At 45.9% G+C, this 15,588-nt stretch overlaps 1 protein-coding gene across 1 annotated transcript in view; it reads right to left on the bottom strand.

The window, feature by feature from the left end:
- Positions 1 to 15,588, bottom strand: part of GREB1 (growth regulating estrogen receptor binding 1) — a 107,154-nt gene that overhangs the window by 60,729 nt on the left and 30,837 nt on the right. The window contains exons 2-4 of the mRNA XM_061154825.1: positions 6,535 to 6,691; positions 1,727 to 1,846; positions 139 to 315 (exon numbers count right to left, since the gene is read on the bottom strand). Of these exons, the coding sequence (XP_061010808.1) occupies positions 139 to 315; positions 1,727 to 1,846; positions 6,535 to 6,691 (454 nt within the window). The remainder of the gene's footprint in view (positions 1 to 138; positions 316 to 1,726; positions 1,847 to 6,534; positions 6,692 to 15,588) is intronic.

Raw genomic sequence — 15,588 nt, 5'->3', positions numbered from 1 at the left:
AATGAGGACAGAATGAGGTTGTGGGAAGTGCTAATGAAGAGGCCGAAAGGTCTTCATCTTCCAAGGGGACCGGTGGCCCTTCTTGTCCCCACCCATCATGCAGCCTGAGCTGTAAAGTAGAGCCCAGGAGGAACTCACCGAGAAGGGCGTTGTGGCCATTGTCATCTGGCAGGAACCTCTTGTCCACGGCACACACCAGGAGATGGTCGGGCAGGCTGGGGGACTTGGCGCCCACCAGGAGGAAGCCCACGGGGACGTCGATGGGCTCACTGGAGATGGAGACCAGACGCAGGTCCTTCCCAGCCTGGCAGAACCCTAGGAGGGATGGACAGGGCTCACACATCGTCCAGCGAGTGGCCCCATACACCCAGGATCCACGCGGGCAAAGCTGGAAGAGTGGATTTTATCAGCGACCACCCTCACCCCTGGACCGGGCTGACTCTAAAATTAATTCTGAGAACATTATTAGGTATGTTATCCTTACACACGCTTCACTTGCCAGTTACCATGATTCACAACAATAAAGTAACTGGGCAAAATAAAAAAATAAAATGAATAAAAGTAATTCTGAGAGATCAAATTATAACCATCATCATTCATGACACTTAACTACTTGCTGTTTTTATGACTACTGCTGTTACCGTACAATACACATACATGAATATACAAATGAAGGTCAACTGGAGAAATGGGTAGACAAGTGATGGTAAATTAAAATGTGGACGAAAAATTCATAAGGGACTGTGAGTAATTTGATGTCTTTTCCACCCTGCAGTTAACGTGTATGAGGCACAGACCAAGGGCAGGAATTCAGGCTGACGACCCGGTAATGATGGTCTCAGAGAAGTCACATCAGCAGAGGAGGACCCTACGCACTTGAACTTTTTGTATTTTAGAGCATTTAAACGTCTGTGCACGTGGCTAGTCGCTTCAGTCAAGTCTGACTCTTTACGACCCCATGGACTGTAGCCCGCCAGGCTCCTCTGTCCATGGGATTCTCCAGGTGAGAATACTGGAGTGGGTTGCCATGCCCTCCTCCAGGGGACTTCCCAATCCAGGAATCAAACCCTCGTCTCTTTACAGATGCTTTACCACTAGCGCTACTTGGGAAGCCCTTAAACATGCTTCTTCTTTAAAAATTAAGTGTCCAGAAATACTTAAGGAAAAAAGGAAGAAGAGAGAAACAGCTGAGATTTATCTGGATGGACCTTTTCTGGGAATCTCTCTCCCCAAAGGCACAAGTGGCCCCATGCCCTGTGTTTTTCCATCTTTAATGACCAACAGAGATGACATGGGCTGATGTAAACTCTGAGACCCCGAGGCCTTCCCTGCAAACCCGGAAGGTATTTATACCTTAGTAAGATTCTCCTCCAGGGACATCTGCTTTACCATTGTCAAGGCACTGGCTCCTAGTTCTCCCATCTGCTCCTGGGCAAAGCAGGAAGCAGGAAGTAGTACCCACTGTGTGCGGTACCAAGTGGGAGAAGCCTGGAAAGCTTTCATTTGATCATCTTTGGGCAGGTGGCCCTGCCCTTAGTTTGCAGACACAGAAATTGAGGCTCAGAGAAGTTAAATCATTTACTCAAAGCTTCTGAGAGGAGGGCCAGGATGGAGCCAGGTCTGGCTCTCAAGTATGGGGTGGTTCCCCTTCATCCATCATCTTGGGGACATGGGCTCGGCTCACAGCTCAGGGTGCTCTCAGCGCACAGCCCAGCGGGCATCTCACCGTCCGTGGTGCAGCATCCTTCAGGCGGGGGATGCATCTGGTAGGGGTTTGGGGGACAGTTCTGTTCCAGCCCCCCGTCCCCTTCCTCTTCCTCTTCTTCATTGTCCACTTGGCTTCCACCTAGACGTGGAATAGAGAAGTGATGACCAAGGCAGAAGTGAGTACACAGTGAGCCCTAGTTAGTTAGGAATTAACCAGTCCTCAGAGACACTGTCTAAGCCGGGCACTATCACCCTTCTTCACTAGGGGCGAGGGCCGAGGCTCACTCAGACCGGCTGTCTTTCCCAACGTCACAGACTCTGGCTCCAAGCCTGGCCATGTGACTTCAAATACAGGTCCACATCCCCTCCCAGCGCTCACAGCTGGGTATATGTGCATGAGCAACAGGGCTCAGTATGTATACAGTTGCTGACAAGGACCGACTATGAAGTCTGCACACAGCAGGTGCTCCAACAACAGCTGTGTGGGAGGAACCACAGTGTAACCCAGGAACCATTTTACAGATAAGGAAACTGAGGTTCAGAGAGACCCAGTGATTCAACCACCGCCTAAGCAACACAGCCAGCCTGTTCCCAGCTGTATCTGGTGCCCACGCTGCTGTCCTTGTCGTAAACTGCATCACTTGGTTTAGAACCCGAAATACAGTGTAAACAGCCTTTACATTGAAAAAGACAGGAGTCAAACTATATGCTGTTATTTATCCCCAAGGGAACACTAGGTGTACACATTATTAGAAATCTAAACACACCAGAAGTTGTCACATGCACAAAACGAGCCAGCACAGGGCCAGGCCCTCTCAGTGACTTTATGACTATAGGAAACTTTTCTTTTTAAGTGAAATAGCATTTTAGGACTAATGGCAAATGTGGAATGGGCCAGGAGAGCCAGCAATTGGCCAGGGAAACCCCACTTTCCTCGTGCGTGCTCTCCATCTCCGCAGCAGAGGAAGCGGCCTTCCCCACATGGTCAGCTCCTGGGGGGCCGGGGGGCCCTGGGTTATTCAGGAATCTAGGCCCCCAGCAGAATGTCTCACACACAGAGAGGCAGCACTCGGGAAACCACTGAGTTAGCCAAAAAGTTTATTCCTGTTTTTTTCCGTATCACTGTAATTCCCAATCGTTTGGAGTATACACAGAGTGCGCGCCCGCATACACACACACATACACACACACACATCCCTTATTTACCCAGCCTGCTAGAACAAAAGGGTTCCACATCAGTGAATTTTCAAACTTCTTTTAAGAGATGTTTTGGGTAAAAAGTCTTTCTCAAATTGCCTATCTTTAAATGTCATTTAATAAATAGCACCCAGATTTCTTCACACAGTAGGGCTGTTACAAGCATCCTTACACACCTGAGGCCAGGGACAGCTGCTTCTTTCTTTCCTGTGTCTCCTGTCTCTTCCCCTTGTGCCAGCCCCTTTGCTGCCATTTCTTCTACTCTAACCTCCCTTGGCTCTCAACCCGTCCATTCAGTGTGTGACGTGTTTTCCGGTTAATGATGAAATCGTGTGCAGCAGAAAACGGACTAGGAATCTGGGAACTCACAGTTTTAGTCCCTGGATCTGCTACTGTCTGTGTGGCCACAGGAAAGTTACTCAACCTCTCTGTGCGTCAAACCCTGCCTCTTTAAGATAAGGTGGATATAGAAGGTCATCTTGAGCTGTGAGTCTTTGTGGGGAAATACGGCCCTCAGCATTGCACAGAACATTCCAAGGGTGATTTAATCAGTACAGCATGCTGGGAGCATAACCTCAGGGTGTTCACCATTTTAAAGGTGTTAGTCACTCAGCTGTGTCCGAATCTTTGTGACCCCATGGACTGTAGCCCGCCAGGCTCCTCTGTCCATGGGATTCTCCAGGCATGAATACTGGAGTAGGTAGTCATTCCCTTCTCCAGGGGATCTTCCTGACCCAGGGATCAAACCTGGGTCTCCTGCATTGCAGGCAGATTCTTTACCATCTGAGCCACCAGGGAAGCCTTATTTTAAAGGTGCCGGAAGGGACAAGAGGCAGAAGAAACAACATTTCGGGCCAGCCCAGGCCCATGACCTTGGGAACGTCACAGCAGGAAGTAAGCAAGAATTCCTAATGTCTCCCTCCCTCTAGGGCTGGAGGACACAGAGGTGGTGGGGAGACTGTAAAAAGATTACCCAGGAAGAACACAAAGGGGGTTGGAGGGATAAACACTGGAGCCTCTTTCAGGCGCTTCCTTCCTGCCACTAAATGCAGGCGTGGCTGGTTTCAGCAGAAGGTATAGAGTCACCCCGAGACCCCAGGCGCCACCCACGCAGCGCAGTCCCCATGGGGCCTCAAACCACCCTTTAGCCGCCTACAGAGTGGGTGGCTTGGAAGGCTCTGCAAAATCAAGATTAGTATGTGAACCAGGGACTCACCTCCAAGGGCTCAGCAGGGGGAGAGCAAAGAGCCAACAATTAGAGTGAAAAGGGGAGAGAAAACCAGGCTTTCAGAGCTCAGAGGGCATGCACAGGAATGTCTGCATGTTTATTCTGTTCAACCAAAAAGAGCAGGAATGCAGACTCTCAGAAAGAATGAAAGAGGAGGGTCTTAAGCCTCCAAAAGGCAAAGAAAGGGCTCAAAATCCAGTGGCTGCTAAGAAATCCCGCTTAAAGGTCAAAGGTCTACATCAGACATTCCAGGGTCTTTGATGGAATCTGTCAGCCAGCAGCAAGCCCAAGGAGACTTCCTAACCAGGGCCAGACTAAACCAGACTGTTTACCAAGGTCTTCTGGCGGAATGAGGGCTTTAAAATGGCCTTAGACAAAACGAACTGGATTGGGAGCTTAGGATCTTAAAATTCAACCATGGGAATCCAGAGATGTCATGACAGCACTTCACCCCATGGTGTATGAAAGTATTGATGTTTTAGAGTAAATTTTGTTTTCTTTACACGAGAAGAAACTGTATGGCATTCTGAGTGGGTGGGATGACAGGGATTTGCCTATATCTTGTTTAATAAACACTTATCCCAAATTCTAAGGATGTATTTGTTTGGTTTGCTTGGCCTTCCTTTAAAAAAAAATAAAATAACACATAAAAGGTTTCTCCCCTGTTAGGAAGGGTCATACCCCTAATTTGGAGAACAAAGTAACAGGGCCCCTCTGAACTGCCCTTGCAAATAGAGAAAATGTTAACAGATCTGGGGTGTTTGGTATACCAGCGCCCTGGTCATAAAAAGCATCCTCCTTAATGTTACTGTCTGAGGAAGGACAGCAATAAGATAAGAGACCCCGACAGAGAGACAGACAGGCAAACAAGCCCTGTGCACCACGTTCTATGATGCAGAAACCAGGGGCTCAAGCTGAGTGCTCGATTGATAGGGACATTTAGCAAATCAACTAGTCTCCTCCTTTTCGCCAAACCCCCTCCCCACTCCTCCCAGCACTAGAGAAACAAAATCCAGGAGGGTCTCTCTATGCTGCTTGTCAGACAAATGGGAAAATGATAGAGAGGGCCTGCACTGGTTTTCATATCAGAAACGAGAAGGGCTGACCATGAGTACTTATCCTGAGTACTACGGTTCATTTACCATTAGCAGCTAAACTTTTTGATACTGTAAGAAGTTAAATGATCATTTAATACATATTTCATAAGTCTTTCAGCTAGTCGAAAACATGGACTGTAAAAGATGCCCCAGTTATTCCTCAAATGCTCCCCAGTGTCACAGTAAAACTTCCTGGGCCAGAAATCATTGGTACTTTGATGTGAATGCCAAAGAACCCTTGGGTTTCCTGACTCCTGCTTTTGACCACAATCTATTTTCTCTCAGACCCAGAGCCAGTTCCTTTAGGTCCTTAGCTGCTGCTATTTGCAAGATTACTTTTGTAAAAACACTTTAAAGAGTGACACAAGGAAAGCCTCCCTCCTAGAGAGGGATGATCAGATATCATGAGGACCTTAGTGCCTCATTTTCCCTTGGAAAATGCAACCGTCCCCAGCCCACCTTCCTCACACCCACCTTGCACACACAACCATACACACACAGGAACACAGGCACACACCACGACCACCCTAAGACAGGACCTGGTACACTGCGGGCTTCTTTAATGAGTTCATTGTTGTTGTAAACCACAGCCGTCTTTCACATTAAAAGCTAAGCAAGTCTGCAGGTAACTTCAAGTGGAAGACAAGTGACAAAAACAACTTCTTCAGCAATAAATAAGAGGGTGGGGCAACTCTGGACATGAAGATACATGACTATAAAAAATACAAACTAAAAACTGAAAAATACAACCAGTTTATTCTCTGGATAATTAAGTAAACCCCACACTTATCCCCATGCCCGAAGATAATTTATTGCTGGCACATAGTAAACTCACAAGGGTTGATTCTTGGCTTTTAACAGTTTCTAGAGGGCTCTCATAACTGCTTTCACATGGAAAAGTATTTACACTCCTTTGCAAAGATAGGGCCAGTTCCTTTAGGAACAAATCACAGAGGAAAAAATATATATATAACTGAAGGTCAAAAATATGTTAAAATGTCTTACTTATCCAAGTCAGACCATCAAAACTTTTCATGAGTATAAGTAACAACCAATTGATAACAAGTTAACACTGGCCTTTCTTTCTCCTACTAGTCCAATGAATCATCTCATTGCTTGCAACTTTATGGCTGAGACTTAAATTTGAGTTTAAGCCAAGTAAGGATGCACAGGCAACTTTCTGTTTCCTAATAATTCCATTCTGCCATACCCAACAGTTGCTATACCAAGCAAAAGAGGGAAGTTTCAAGTCCCACCTCGAACATTCCTGCACACGGTAGAGAAGGGCACAGATGCATCTCCTACCTTCTAGAGCGGAAAGCTGCTGCTCTGCTTCCAGGTACAACTGGGAGAAGATGGGCCTGGGTACCAGGCTGTTGGAGCGCAGGGAGGCCTCGATGGAGTTGTGCAGGACCTCCTCGAACCGCGTGGTCTTCAGCTGTCCAGCGTACGAGTTGCCCATCTTCAAAAGAGTCGGAGGAGTTTTCTGTTTAAAATGGCATTTCAGTTGCAGTTAAAAAGCCTGCCCCCTGAGCACGAAGCCCACAGGTAGAAGAGATCCAGGCTGCCAGGAGGGGAGGGCCCCGTATCCCCTGCTCAGCCAAGAGGAGGAGCGGGTGGCTTTCAGTGACTGCTCCTGCCGAGCAATTACAGGAAGTTATATAAGTAACAGCTTTCCCTAAATTAGCACGCCGCAGAGTCTGACACCTCTTAGGAGATTTTACTAGAAACTGGCTCTCAGTCGTCCACAGGTTTCACAGCACCACCCACCCCCCAGCTTCTACCTGAGATGTGATCCTGCTTTTGAGAGACCCCAGACAAAAATGACGCTTTCTTCTCCTTGACTTGCAGAATAGCCCTGCGCCACTTTCTGTGTGTGACGGCAGCCGACAAGGCAGCGATCCATGACAACCAGTCCCTGATTTCAGGATTACTGGACCCGGCCTCCACTCACTTTCTCAGGAGGAAGGTTAGCAGATTGCCCATCACCGCCTCCTCTGCTAAAAGGCCAATTAGGAACAGTCTTGCTTTACAGTGTTTTTTACTTTATCGTAGTTTCCATTAGACAAATAATCCAGAATTGCATCTGGAAATCTGGGAATTACAGAAGAGGGTGGAAACCCAGGAGGCAAATCACTGCGTCCATGCCCCAAGATACTCAATGTGATTTTTTTCTGTAGCAGCTTAAGATCTAATTCACTTACTTACCATCCCATTTACCTGCTACACATAAAACAAACAATAAGATCCCACAGTAAAGCATCAGGAATTATACATAACAATACCTTGTAATGAACTATAATGGAAAAGAATATGAAAAAGGACATATATATGTATAACTGAAGCACTTTGCTCTACACGGGAAACTAACACAACACTGTAAATAAATTATACTTCAATTTTTTAAGGGTACAAGTAAATGGTTTTTAGTATATTCACATGTGGTACAAGCATCACACAACTGATGCTAGAACACTGTCGTCACCCCCAAAAGAAACCTCATACCCTTTAGCTGTCACCCCCGAGTCCCCGATCCTCCAGCCTTAGCCAGCCACCAGACGTCTGTAGACACATGTCAATAGAATCATATAGTCTGTGGTCCTTCCTTCCATCAGGCAATGTCTGCACCCTGCCCCTACGTTGAGCACCTATCCATACTCCACTCACTCTGATACCCTGATGTATTCTTTGCAGACTTAATTCCCTAGGAAACAAGAGGGACATGGAAGGCTGTATCCACATGGCTCTATCACTCTATGATACACTTTTTGATTTTCCTCGTCTCATTTGACATAAACATTTCCCCTAGTCCTCTGACAAAGCCTGTTAGAACCATTTTAACGGCTGCATTGCATTCCCTTGAGTGAAGGTGCATATACTCGCTCAGACATTTCTTTGGGATCAGACATACAGTTAAATCTCTATATTTAGTCCTGGCCAAAAATTGGCATTTAAATGTATGTTCCTTTCTAATGCGTCTATTTATTCTCTACTTCATTTAGTTTTTGGTTTAGATCGCCCTGTTTCCTTTTAGTTTAATGTGTTGTACTTTTTACCAAACTTCTTAAAATGACTACTTTATTCTCATCTTTATTTTCTGTATGACTGCTTTGATAGTGAAGATATTTAAGGCTATACGGTTTTTTCTGGGTGCCTTTTATGCTGTGACCCCTAGGTTTAGTGTAAAGAGGTCCCCTTTTCTTTCTTTTTGGATAGTTTATGATCTCCCTTTTGATTCCCTTTTGGATCCAGTAATTATGCAGAAATGTAGGTTTAATTTCTAAACAGTCAAAATTTGAGAGGAAGAAGGATTAGCCTTATATTATGTATTTCTAATTTTCATTGGATAATCACAACCGTGGCCTTTAAAAACTCCTTTTAAAATTTATTAAGGGTTTCTTTTAGACAAGACAGATGCTGGATGGATTTTTACAAATCTGCTATCATATAAGAAAAGATAAACTCTTAAAGGGATGAAAACAGATTATTCAACTTTTCTATGCTCTCATCTACTTCATGTGTCTGTTGATTCTTAAAGTGGTATTTGACTTTAAATTGCACAAGATGGGGAGTTTTCTGGGAGTCCAATGATTAGGACTCTGTGCTTCCACAGCAGGGGACAAGGGTTCGATCCCTGATCAGGGAACTAAGATCCCGCAAGCTGCTTGGTGCAGCAAAAAAATAGCAGAAGATGCCAGCCCCGACGTGACCTCAAGACAGTGGCTTCCTGATTCATTACAGTGAAACACAGCCAGCCACACTAGTTGTGAACCTGGCTTCACATGCCAGGCACCACCTCACAGGTCACTTTGACTTAAGATGTAGGTAAGAGATTCTCTGAGTCCTCATGCTGTTGCCGAGCAACTTCAAGATGGGACCACTGGTGCCCTAAGGAGCTCTGGTTTCCCTCGTGAGGGTAAAATGGGGTGGTGTCCTCAGGCTGATTTTCTGCTTCCGTTCAAAGACAGGTCCAGCCTTCCTTCTTCCAACTAACAGTAAAAGGAAACAATTAAACACTTCCTGCTTGTGGCAATAACTCCTGAGCACAGGTCCCCCCACCCCTCCGCCACACCTCCTAGGTCAGCCCCAGCTTACAGCCTGGGGAAATGAGCTGGTGGGAGGGTTGCTACAGGAATTAGCCCCAACAAAAAGAAAGTGCTCCTGAAAGACTGAGAGCAACGGCCAAGTCACCAAACAGAACAGTCGGAAGAGGCTCCAGGGCTCTGTGTCTGCCTTTTCTGTCGACTGGCTGCATCCTTCAATCCAAGAAAGAGGGATTCCAAGCCACATCTGGGGGCCCATGCTTGCATTTTGATTCAGGGTGGTCCATGGAAAGCTGCCGCCAATTAATAACATCACGAATGGCTCCTGTTTCTATAGATCTTTGTCTGAAGAGCTTAACGCACAGAAAGCAGCTTTAAGACCGGCCCATTTTACGAGGAGGCCCTGCAGAAGCATGCTCGACGGCTGAAAGAAACGCTCAGGGCATCCAGAACCTCTCTTCCTCCCCAAGGTCCTGTGCGCCTGACGCCTGATCGGCACCTTGAGCCCAGAGGACTCCAGGGGTTAAGATAGAGCAATACTTGGTGCAGACAAAGCCATAAAGAGGAAGAAAGAAAACGAACACTGTCTGGCTTCCCGAGTGCCAGGCACCGGGCCTGTTCCCTCGCTCCACACGTGTGAGCGACATTATGAAGTCCAATTTAAAGATGGGGTTCTGAATCTTAGCCTCGGAGATGACAAGCAACCTGCAAGAAGTCTTGTGGAAAGAAAACAGAATTGGGGGTGGAGGGGGAGTGGGGAAGGGAGGGAGATGGGACAGGGGAGGGGAGGAGGAAGGGAGAAACACAAAAGGGACAAAACATGAAAGAGTGCTCACACTCAAAAAAATGGAAATTTCATTTTACAACCCTAAGCACACACCAAAGCTTTAAAGTCTAGAAGCACAGAGGGAGAGAGAAACTGACTCCACTCCCAATCCAATGAGGCATTTGAAAGCCGAAGTAAGTGCTGGTAACTGAGGATGGAGGAGGAGTGAGAACCATCTTACGTCGGGGCCCTTGCTGTTCGTCCCACTGCACCACCGTCGAGTGGTGTGGGAGCTTCCTACCCATCCCAGCAGTGCTCCAGCTCACAGACAAGACCACCCACAGGGGGCAGAGCCTGGAATCAGAAGGCAGAGTAGGCTGAGATGCCAGCCCTGCTGGGGCTCGCTGGCCTGCAAGGAACCCCCAACCATCAGTTGGGGAAGTGAGGAGTCAGGAGAGAGAAAAGCCTCACTCAGGGGCAAACCCCAAAGCCGAACCCCTCTTCAGTGTTTGTGGATCCAGGCCAACACCAGTGACCTCCAGGGCTGGGCTCTGACCGCTACTCCCTGGGCACTGCCTCTGCAATATTCTCCTACTGCAGTGACTCCAGTCTGCAAACCAAGGGGGTTCCTTTCCCCCCACCCCTCCACTGCCTGCCTTCCAAGGCCTCGCCCAGCCCTTCCCAACACTGGTGGGCGATGCTCTTCAACCACAGAATCCGAAGCAGTGCCCGTCACCACGGCCTTCACCTTAATGCACAGAAGCCTGGTGTGAGATGGAGAGAGAGAAAGCAACTCACAGGGCCTCCGTATTCTCATCTGTAAAATGGGCACTCTGAAGAACTAACTGGTCATCGTGGGGCATACCAGAGACAGAAAAGGAAAGTGCCTAGCAGAGCACTTGGTGGTCAGTGCAGGATCATTCACTTCTAGCTAAATGGAACAGGCATTGAAAAGATTAGAATTTCAGATCAGGACTTCCCTGGTAGTCCAGTGGCTAAGACTCCACACTCCCAATGCAAGGAGGCCCGGGATCAACCCCTGGTCCAGGAACAAGATGCCACAGGCCTCAACTAAAGCTCTTGCATGTCACAACTAAGATCAGATGGAGCCAAATAAATTAAAAGCATGTCAGATCATATCATAAATGACAAATAACAAAAAGGACTATAGTCCATAATTTCTACAACATAAGGTGGGGGCGGAGGCCTTAGGGGGAATCGATGAGAACTTGAGTGGTTCAAAGGGGCTGGTACCCAAAATAGGCCAAAAGAAAGAGTAGGGTATTTTTGGCCAAAAATTGAGACCAGCAATTGAGAAAGAAACAGGAGGGGACAAAGGCAAAAAGCTCCACAAATACGGACACGCTCTAGAAAAAGAAAATGAGGGCTTTTGACAAGTAATGAAGATGGAACTGTGGTGGAAAAAAACAAAAGTGAGGGTAAAAATTAGACACTGCTTTGTTGTTATTGTGGTTATTTAGTGGTTCAGTCATGGCCAACTCTTTTGCGACCCATGGACCACAGCCTGTCAGACGCCTCTGTCTACGGGATTCTCCAGGCGAGAATACTGGAGTGGGTTGCCATGTCCTTCTCAGGGGATCTTTCTGACCCAGGGATCGAAGCTGGGTCTCCTGCTTTGGCAGGCGAGTTCTTTACTGCTAAGCCACCAGGGAAGCCCACTTTAGTAGGTGACAACCCTGATGCTTCAGAACGAGGGATTTATAATGATCAAGGTCAGGTTTTAAGCAGGTCAAGTGGACAGAGATGTTTAGAATAAAACTGGAGGGAATACCTGGAGGCAGGAGGCCCGGTGGCGTTAAATTAGGAGTGGCAATTAACATTAACATATTACTATAAATACGCTAGGTAAACAAGGACCTAGAACATAGCACAGCGAGCTATCCTCAATATCTCAAAATAACCTAGAATGGAAAAGAATCTGAAAAAGTATATATATATATATATATATATATATATATATATATATGCGCGCATCACTGAATTACTTTGCTGTACAGCTGAAACTAACATAACCTCGTAGATTTACTATACATCAATAAAAAATAAAAATTAACAAAAAACAGGCTTTGCTTACTTCCTGTCTCGGTTACTTTTTCAGTAATTTTCACAAGATTTCCAACCCTCCACCAGCAATAAGATTCTAACTCACTGAAGGCTGAGATAATGGTTAATATTTTTTAGCAATAAAGTATTTTTTAATTGGGGTATATACATTTTTTAGACATAATGCTATTGCACTTTAATAGACTATAGTATAGAGTAAACAAAGCTTGTATATGCACTAAGAAATAAAAACATTATACACCGAGCAACATGTGGGCCCTGACTTCTCGGGCCAGAGATTGAACCTGTGTCCCCTGCAATAGAAGCACAGAGTCCTCCCCCACTGGACCACCAAGGAAGTCCTACTTTTCATTTTAGTTTATAACGTATAATTTTTTGGACTGAGAGCATGTTTGTTTTTATTAAAAACTGAAGGTTACTTTTAAAAAATAAATAAAATGCAGTCATAAAAACTGATGACGGATGTCCCACAGAATCTAAGTAGAAGAGCAAGTGAAGATCAGGTGAACCACAGACCTCCGGCAAAGGCAAGCCACCCTGCTAAGCATCACTGTAAGCATCAGTGATTTTAATCTTAGCAACAGTCCTATCAGATCATTATTTCTCTCCCTGTCTGTATGCCGACTTTATAGATGAAGGAACTATGGCCCAGGGAGGCTGGGACACCTGTCTAATGACACATAGCTCGTGCCTGATCTGGAATTAAAAGCCCATCTTGAAGAATCTTCCATGAAACGTGATGTTAATAAGTTTAAACTGGCGGAATTGAAAATCTCGGACATCCTCAGCTGAAGGGTTAGAAACCTCTATTACCATTCCCCGCGAGTGGTTTTTTCCAGTGGTGACAAGGCTTTTCCCAGTGTTACAGAAAGCTATGGCATCCTTCCAAACTTCCAGAGGACAGCACTGGAAAGTTGGCCTCACCAGACTAAGCAGACACACATACCCAAAACCAGACATCCTCTTGTGCTAAGCGTTCTTGTCAGTGCTCTGGGAGCCCATAAAACCCTGCAATTACTTACTCATAGGAGACTTCCCAGGTGGCGCTATTGGTAAAGTGAAAGTTGAAAGTGAAGTCGCTCTGTCGTGTCCAACTCTTTGCGACCCCGTGGACTGTAGCCCACCAGGTTCCTCCATCCATGGGATTCTCCAGGCAAGAATACTGGAGTGGGTTGCTGTTTCCTTCACCAGGGGAACTTTCCGATCCAAGGATCGAACCCAGGTCTCCCTCATTGCAGGCAGACGCTTTAACCTAAAGAACCCGCCTAACAGTGTAGGAGATGTACAAGACCGGGGTTCGATATCTGGGTTGGGACGATCCCCCGGAAGAGGAAATGGCTATCCACTCCAGTTTTCTTGTCTGGGAAATCCCATGGACAGAGAAGCCAATCAGGCTACTCTGTCCATGGGGTCGTAAACAGCTGGACATGACTGGAGCAACTTAGCACGCATTCATAGGAGAGTATTCTACCCATATTCCCTGAACCATATGACTGACCTTATAAAGTCCCTATTACAGTACTTACATACACAGTTTACATATACAGTACAGGCTTCCCCAGTGGCTCAGCAGTCAAGAATCCACCTGCAATTCAGGAGACATAGGAGACGTGGGTTTGATCCCTAGGACAGGAAGATCCCTTGGAGAAGGGCATGGCAACCCACTCCAGTATTCTTGCCTGGAGAACCCCATGTTCAGAGGAACCTGGAGGGCTACAGTCCATGGGGTCATAAAGAGTCAGGCGTGACTGAAGCAACTTAGCATGCATGCACACACAGATGCAGAATTACATCCAAGGAGGACAAAAAAGAAAACATAAAAACCCCTGTTCATATCTATTTTCTCTAATCATGATATTACTTGTCAGTATATATTTTATAATATAAATAATATATAGAATATACTGGAGTCCATTATGCAATTTATAAATCAATAGACAGATGTGTGTGTGTGTATATATATATACACGTACATACATATGGGGCTTCCCAGGGGCTGCTAGTGAAAGGACCCACATGCAGAAGACATATGAGACGTGCGTTAGATCCCTGGGTCGGAAAATCCCCTGGGGGAAGGCATGGCAACTCTCTCCAGTATTCTTGCCTGGAGAATCCCATGGACAGAGGAGCCTGGTGGGCTACAGACCATGGGGTTGCAAAGAGTCGGACACGACTGAAGCGACTTAGTACACACATGTATATATACGGGTCAAATTTGAATGAAAGAATAAGAAAACCGATATTTGCTTGGTATCTATTTTGTGCCAGCAGTCATGTGGCCAAAGTACTATTATCTTCATTTTGCATGAAGAGATTGTGTCTGGGATTTAAAAGCATTTATTGTCTTCACATCTTTATCATTTCCTTTAGCAATGCAACAAAAACCTCAAGAGCATTTTATGTAAGAATCAAAATAACAGTCATTAATTATTAGGTTCACTTGGTGCAGACCTTTTTCTTGGTTTATGTTTATCATTTATTTTATCATCACCGTGGCCCTAAAAATGCACATAGCGTGGCTCTCATTTTATATTTTTGGAAACTGACGCAGGATGAGCTGAAAAGAATGTCCAAAATGTCACATTTGAGATAATTTTAGATTTAGAAGGGCCCTAAGCAAGTGAATCGTGGCTTTCAGTGATTTCAGAAAAGGGAGCATTTTTTTCAAGTTCTTTTTGTTTTTTTTTAATGGCATCCACTTGTCCAAACATGCCAAAGCTTTTGGTTAGAAATCCTGGGCTCTTCCTTAGTAGTATTTTACCAAAATGAGGGCTGCCATGACAAGAAAACACAGCCTCAGCAAATGAAAAGCCCCAAACTTAAAAAGACACATTTCTAGCCAAACAAAGAAAATCAAGAGCATTTTAAGAATGCTACCTGAAGCCAGGTCTCCCGGAGGGAGGAGGTTGACCAGGCTCACTGCAGCTTCAGAGGAAGAACAAACAAACCACCAGGCGGCCGGGCTCCAGGGTCTGGACAGTGTCCACTCTCTGACAGTCTGATCAGCCCTTTCCTGGAGATTAAAGCAGGGATTAAACTAGACTCCAGCCCTTTCAAAGAAAAATATGCTCACGCCAGCCTTTCCTTGAAGTGACCTTTCTCTATCTCTTTACTTTTTAAAGAACAGAATTATCAAAAGTTTTGCCCCAGTGGCAGAAAATCCATTTCACTTTAAAAGCTCACCAGAGGGACCTCCCTGGTAGCCCAGTGACTAGGATACTTCGCTCCAAATGCAGGGAGCCTGGGTTCGATCCCTGGTCAGGAGACTAGATCCCACATGCTGACACGAAAGATCCCATGTGCCACAACTAAGACCTGGTGCGGCTAAATAAACAAATACTAAAAAGAAAAAAACAAAACAAGAAAAAAGGCTCACCAGGGTCTTCCCTGGTGGTCCAATGGTTAAGACTTCACCTTCCAATGCCGGGGGTGCAAGTTCAACCCCTGGTCAGGGAGCTAAGATCC

The sequence above is a fragment of the Dama dama genome, chromosome 11 (genome assembly GCF_033118175.1).
Source record: "Dama dama isolate Ldn47 chromosome 11, ASM3311817v1, whole genome shotgun sequence".
Lineage (NCBI taxonomy): Eukaryota > Metazoa > Chordata > Mammalia > Artiodactyla > Cervidae > Dama > Dama dama.
The sequence above is the reverse complement of the archived record's forward strand: the minus strand, read 5'-3'. Positions and strand labels throughout refer to the sequence as shown.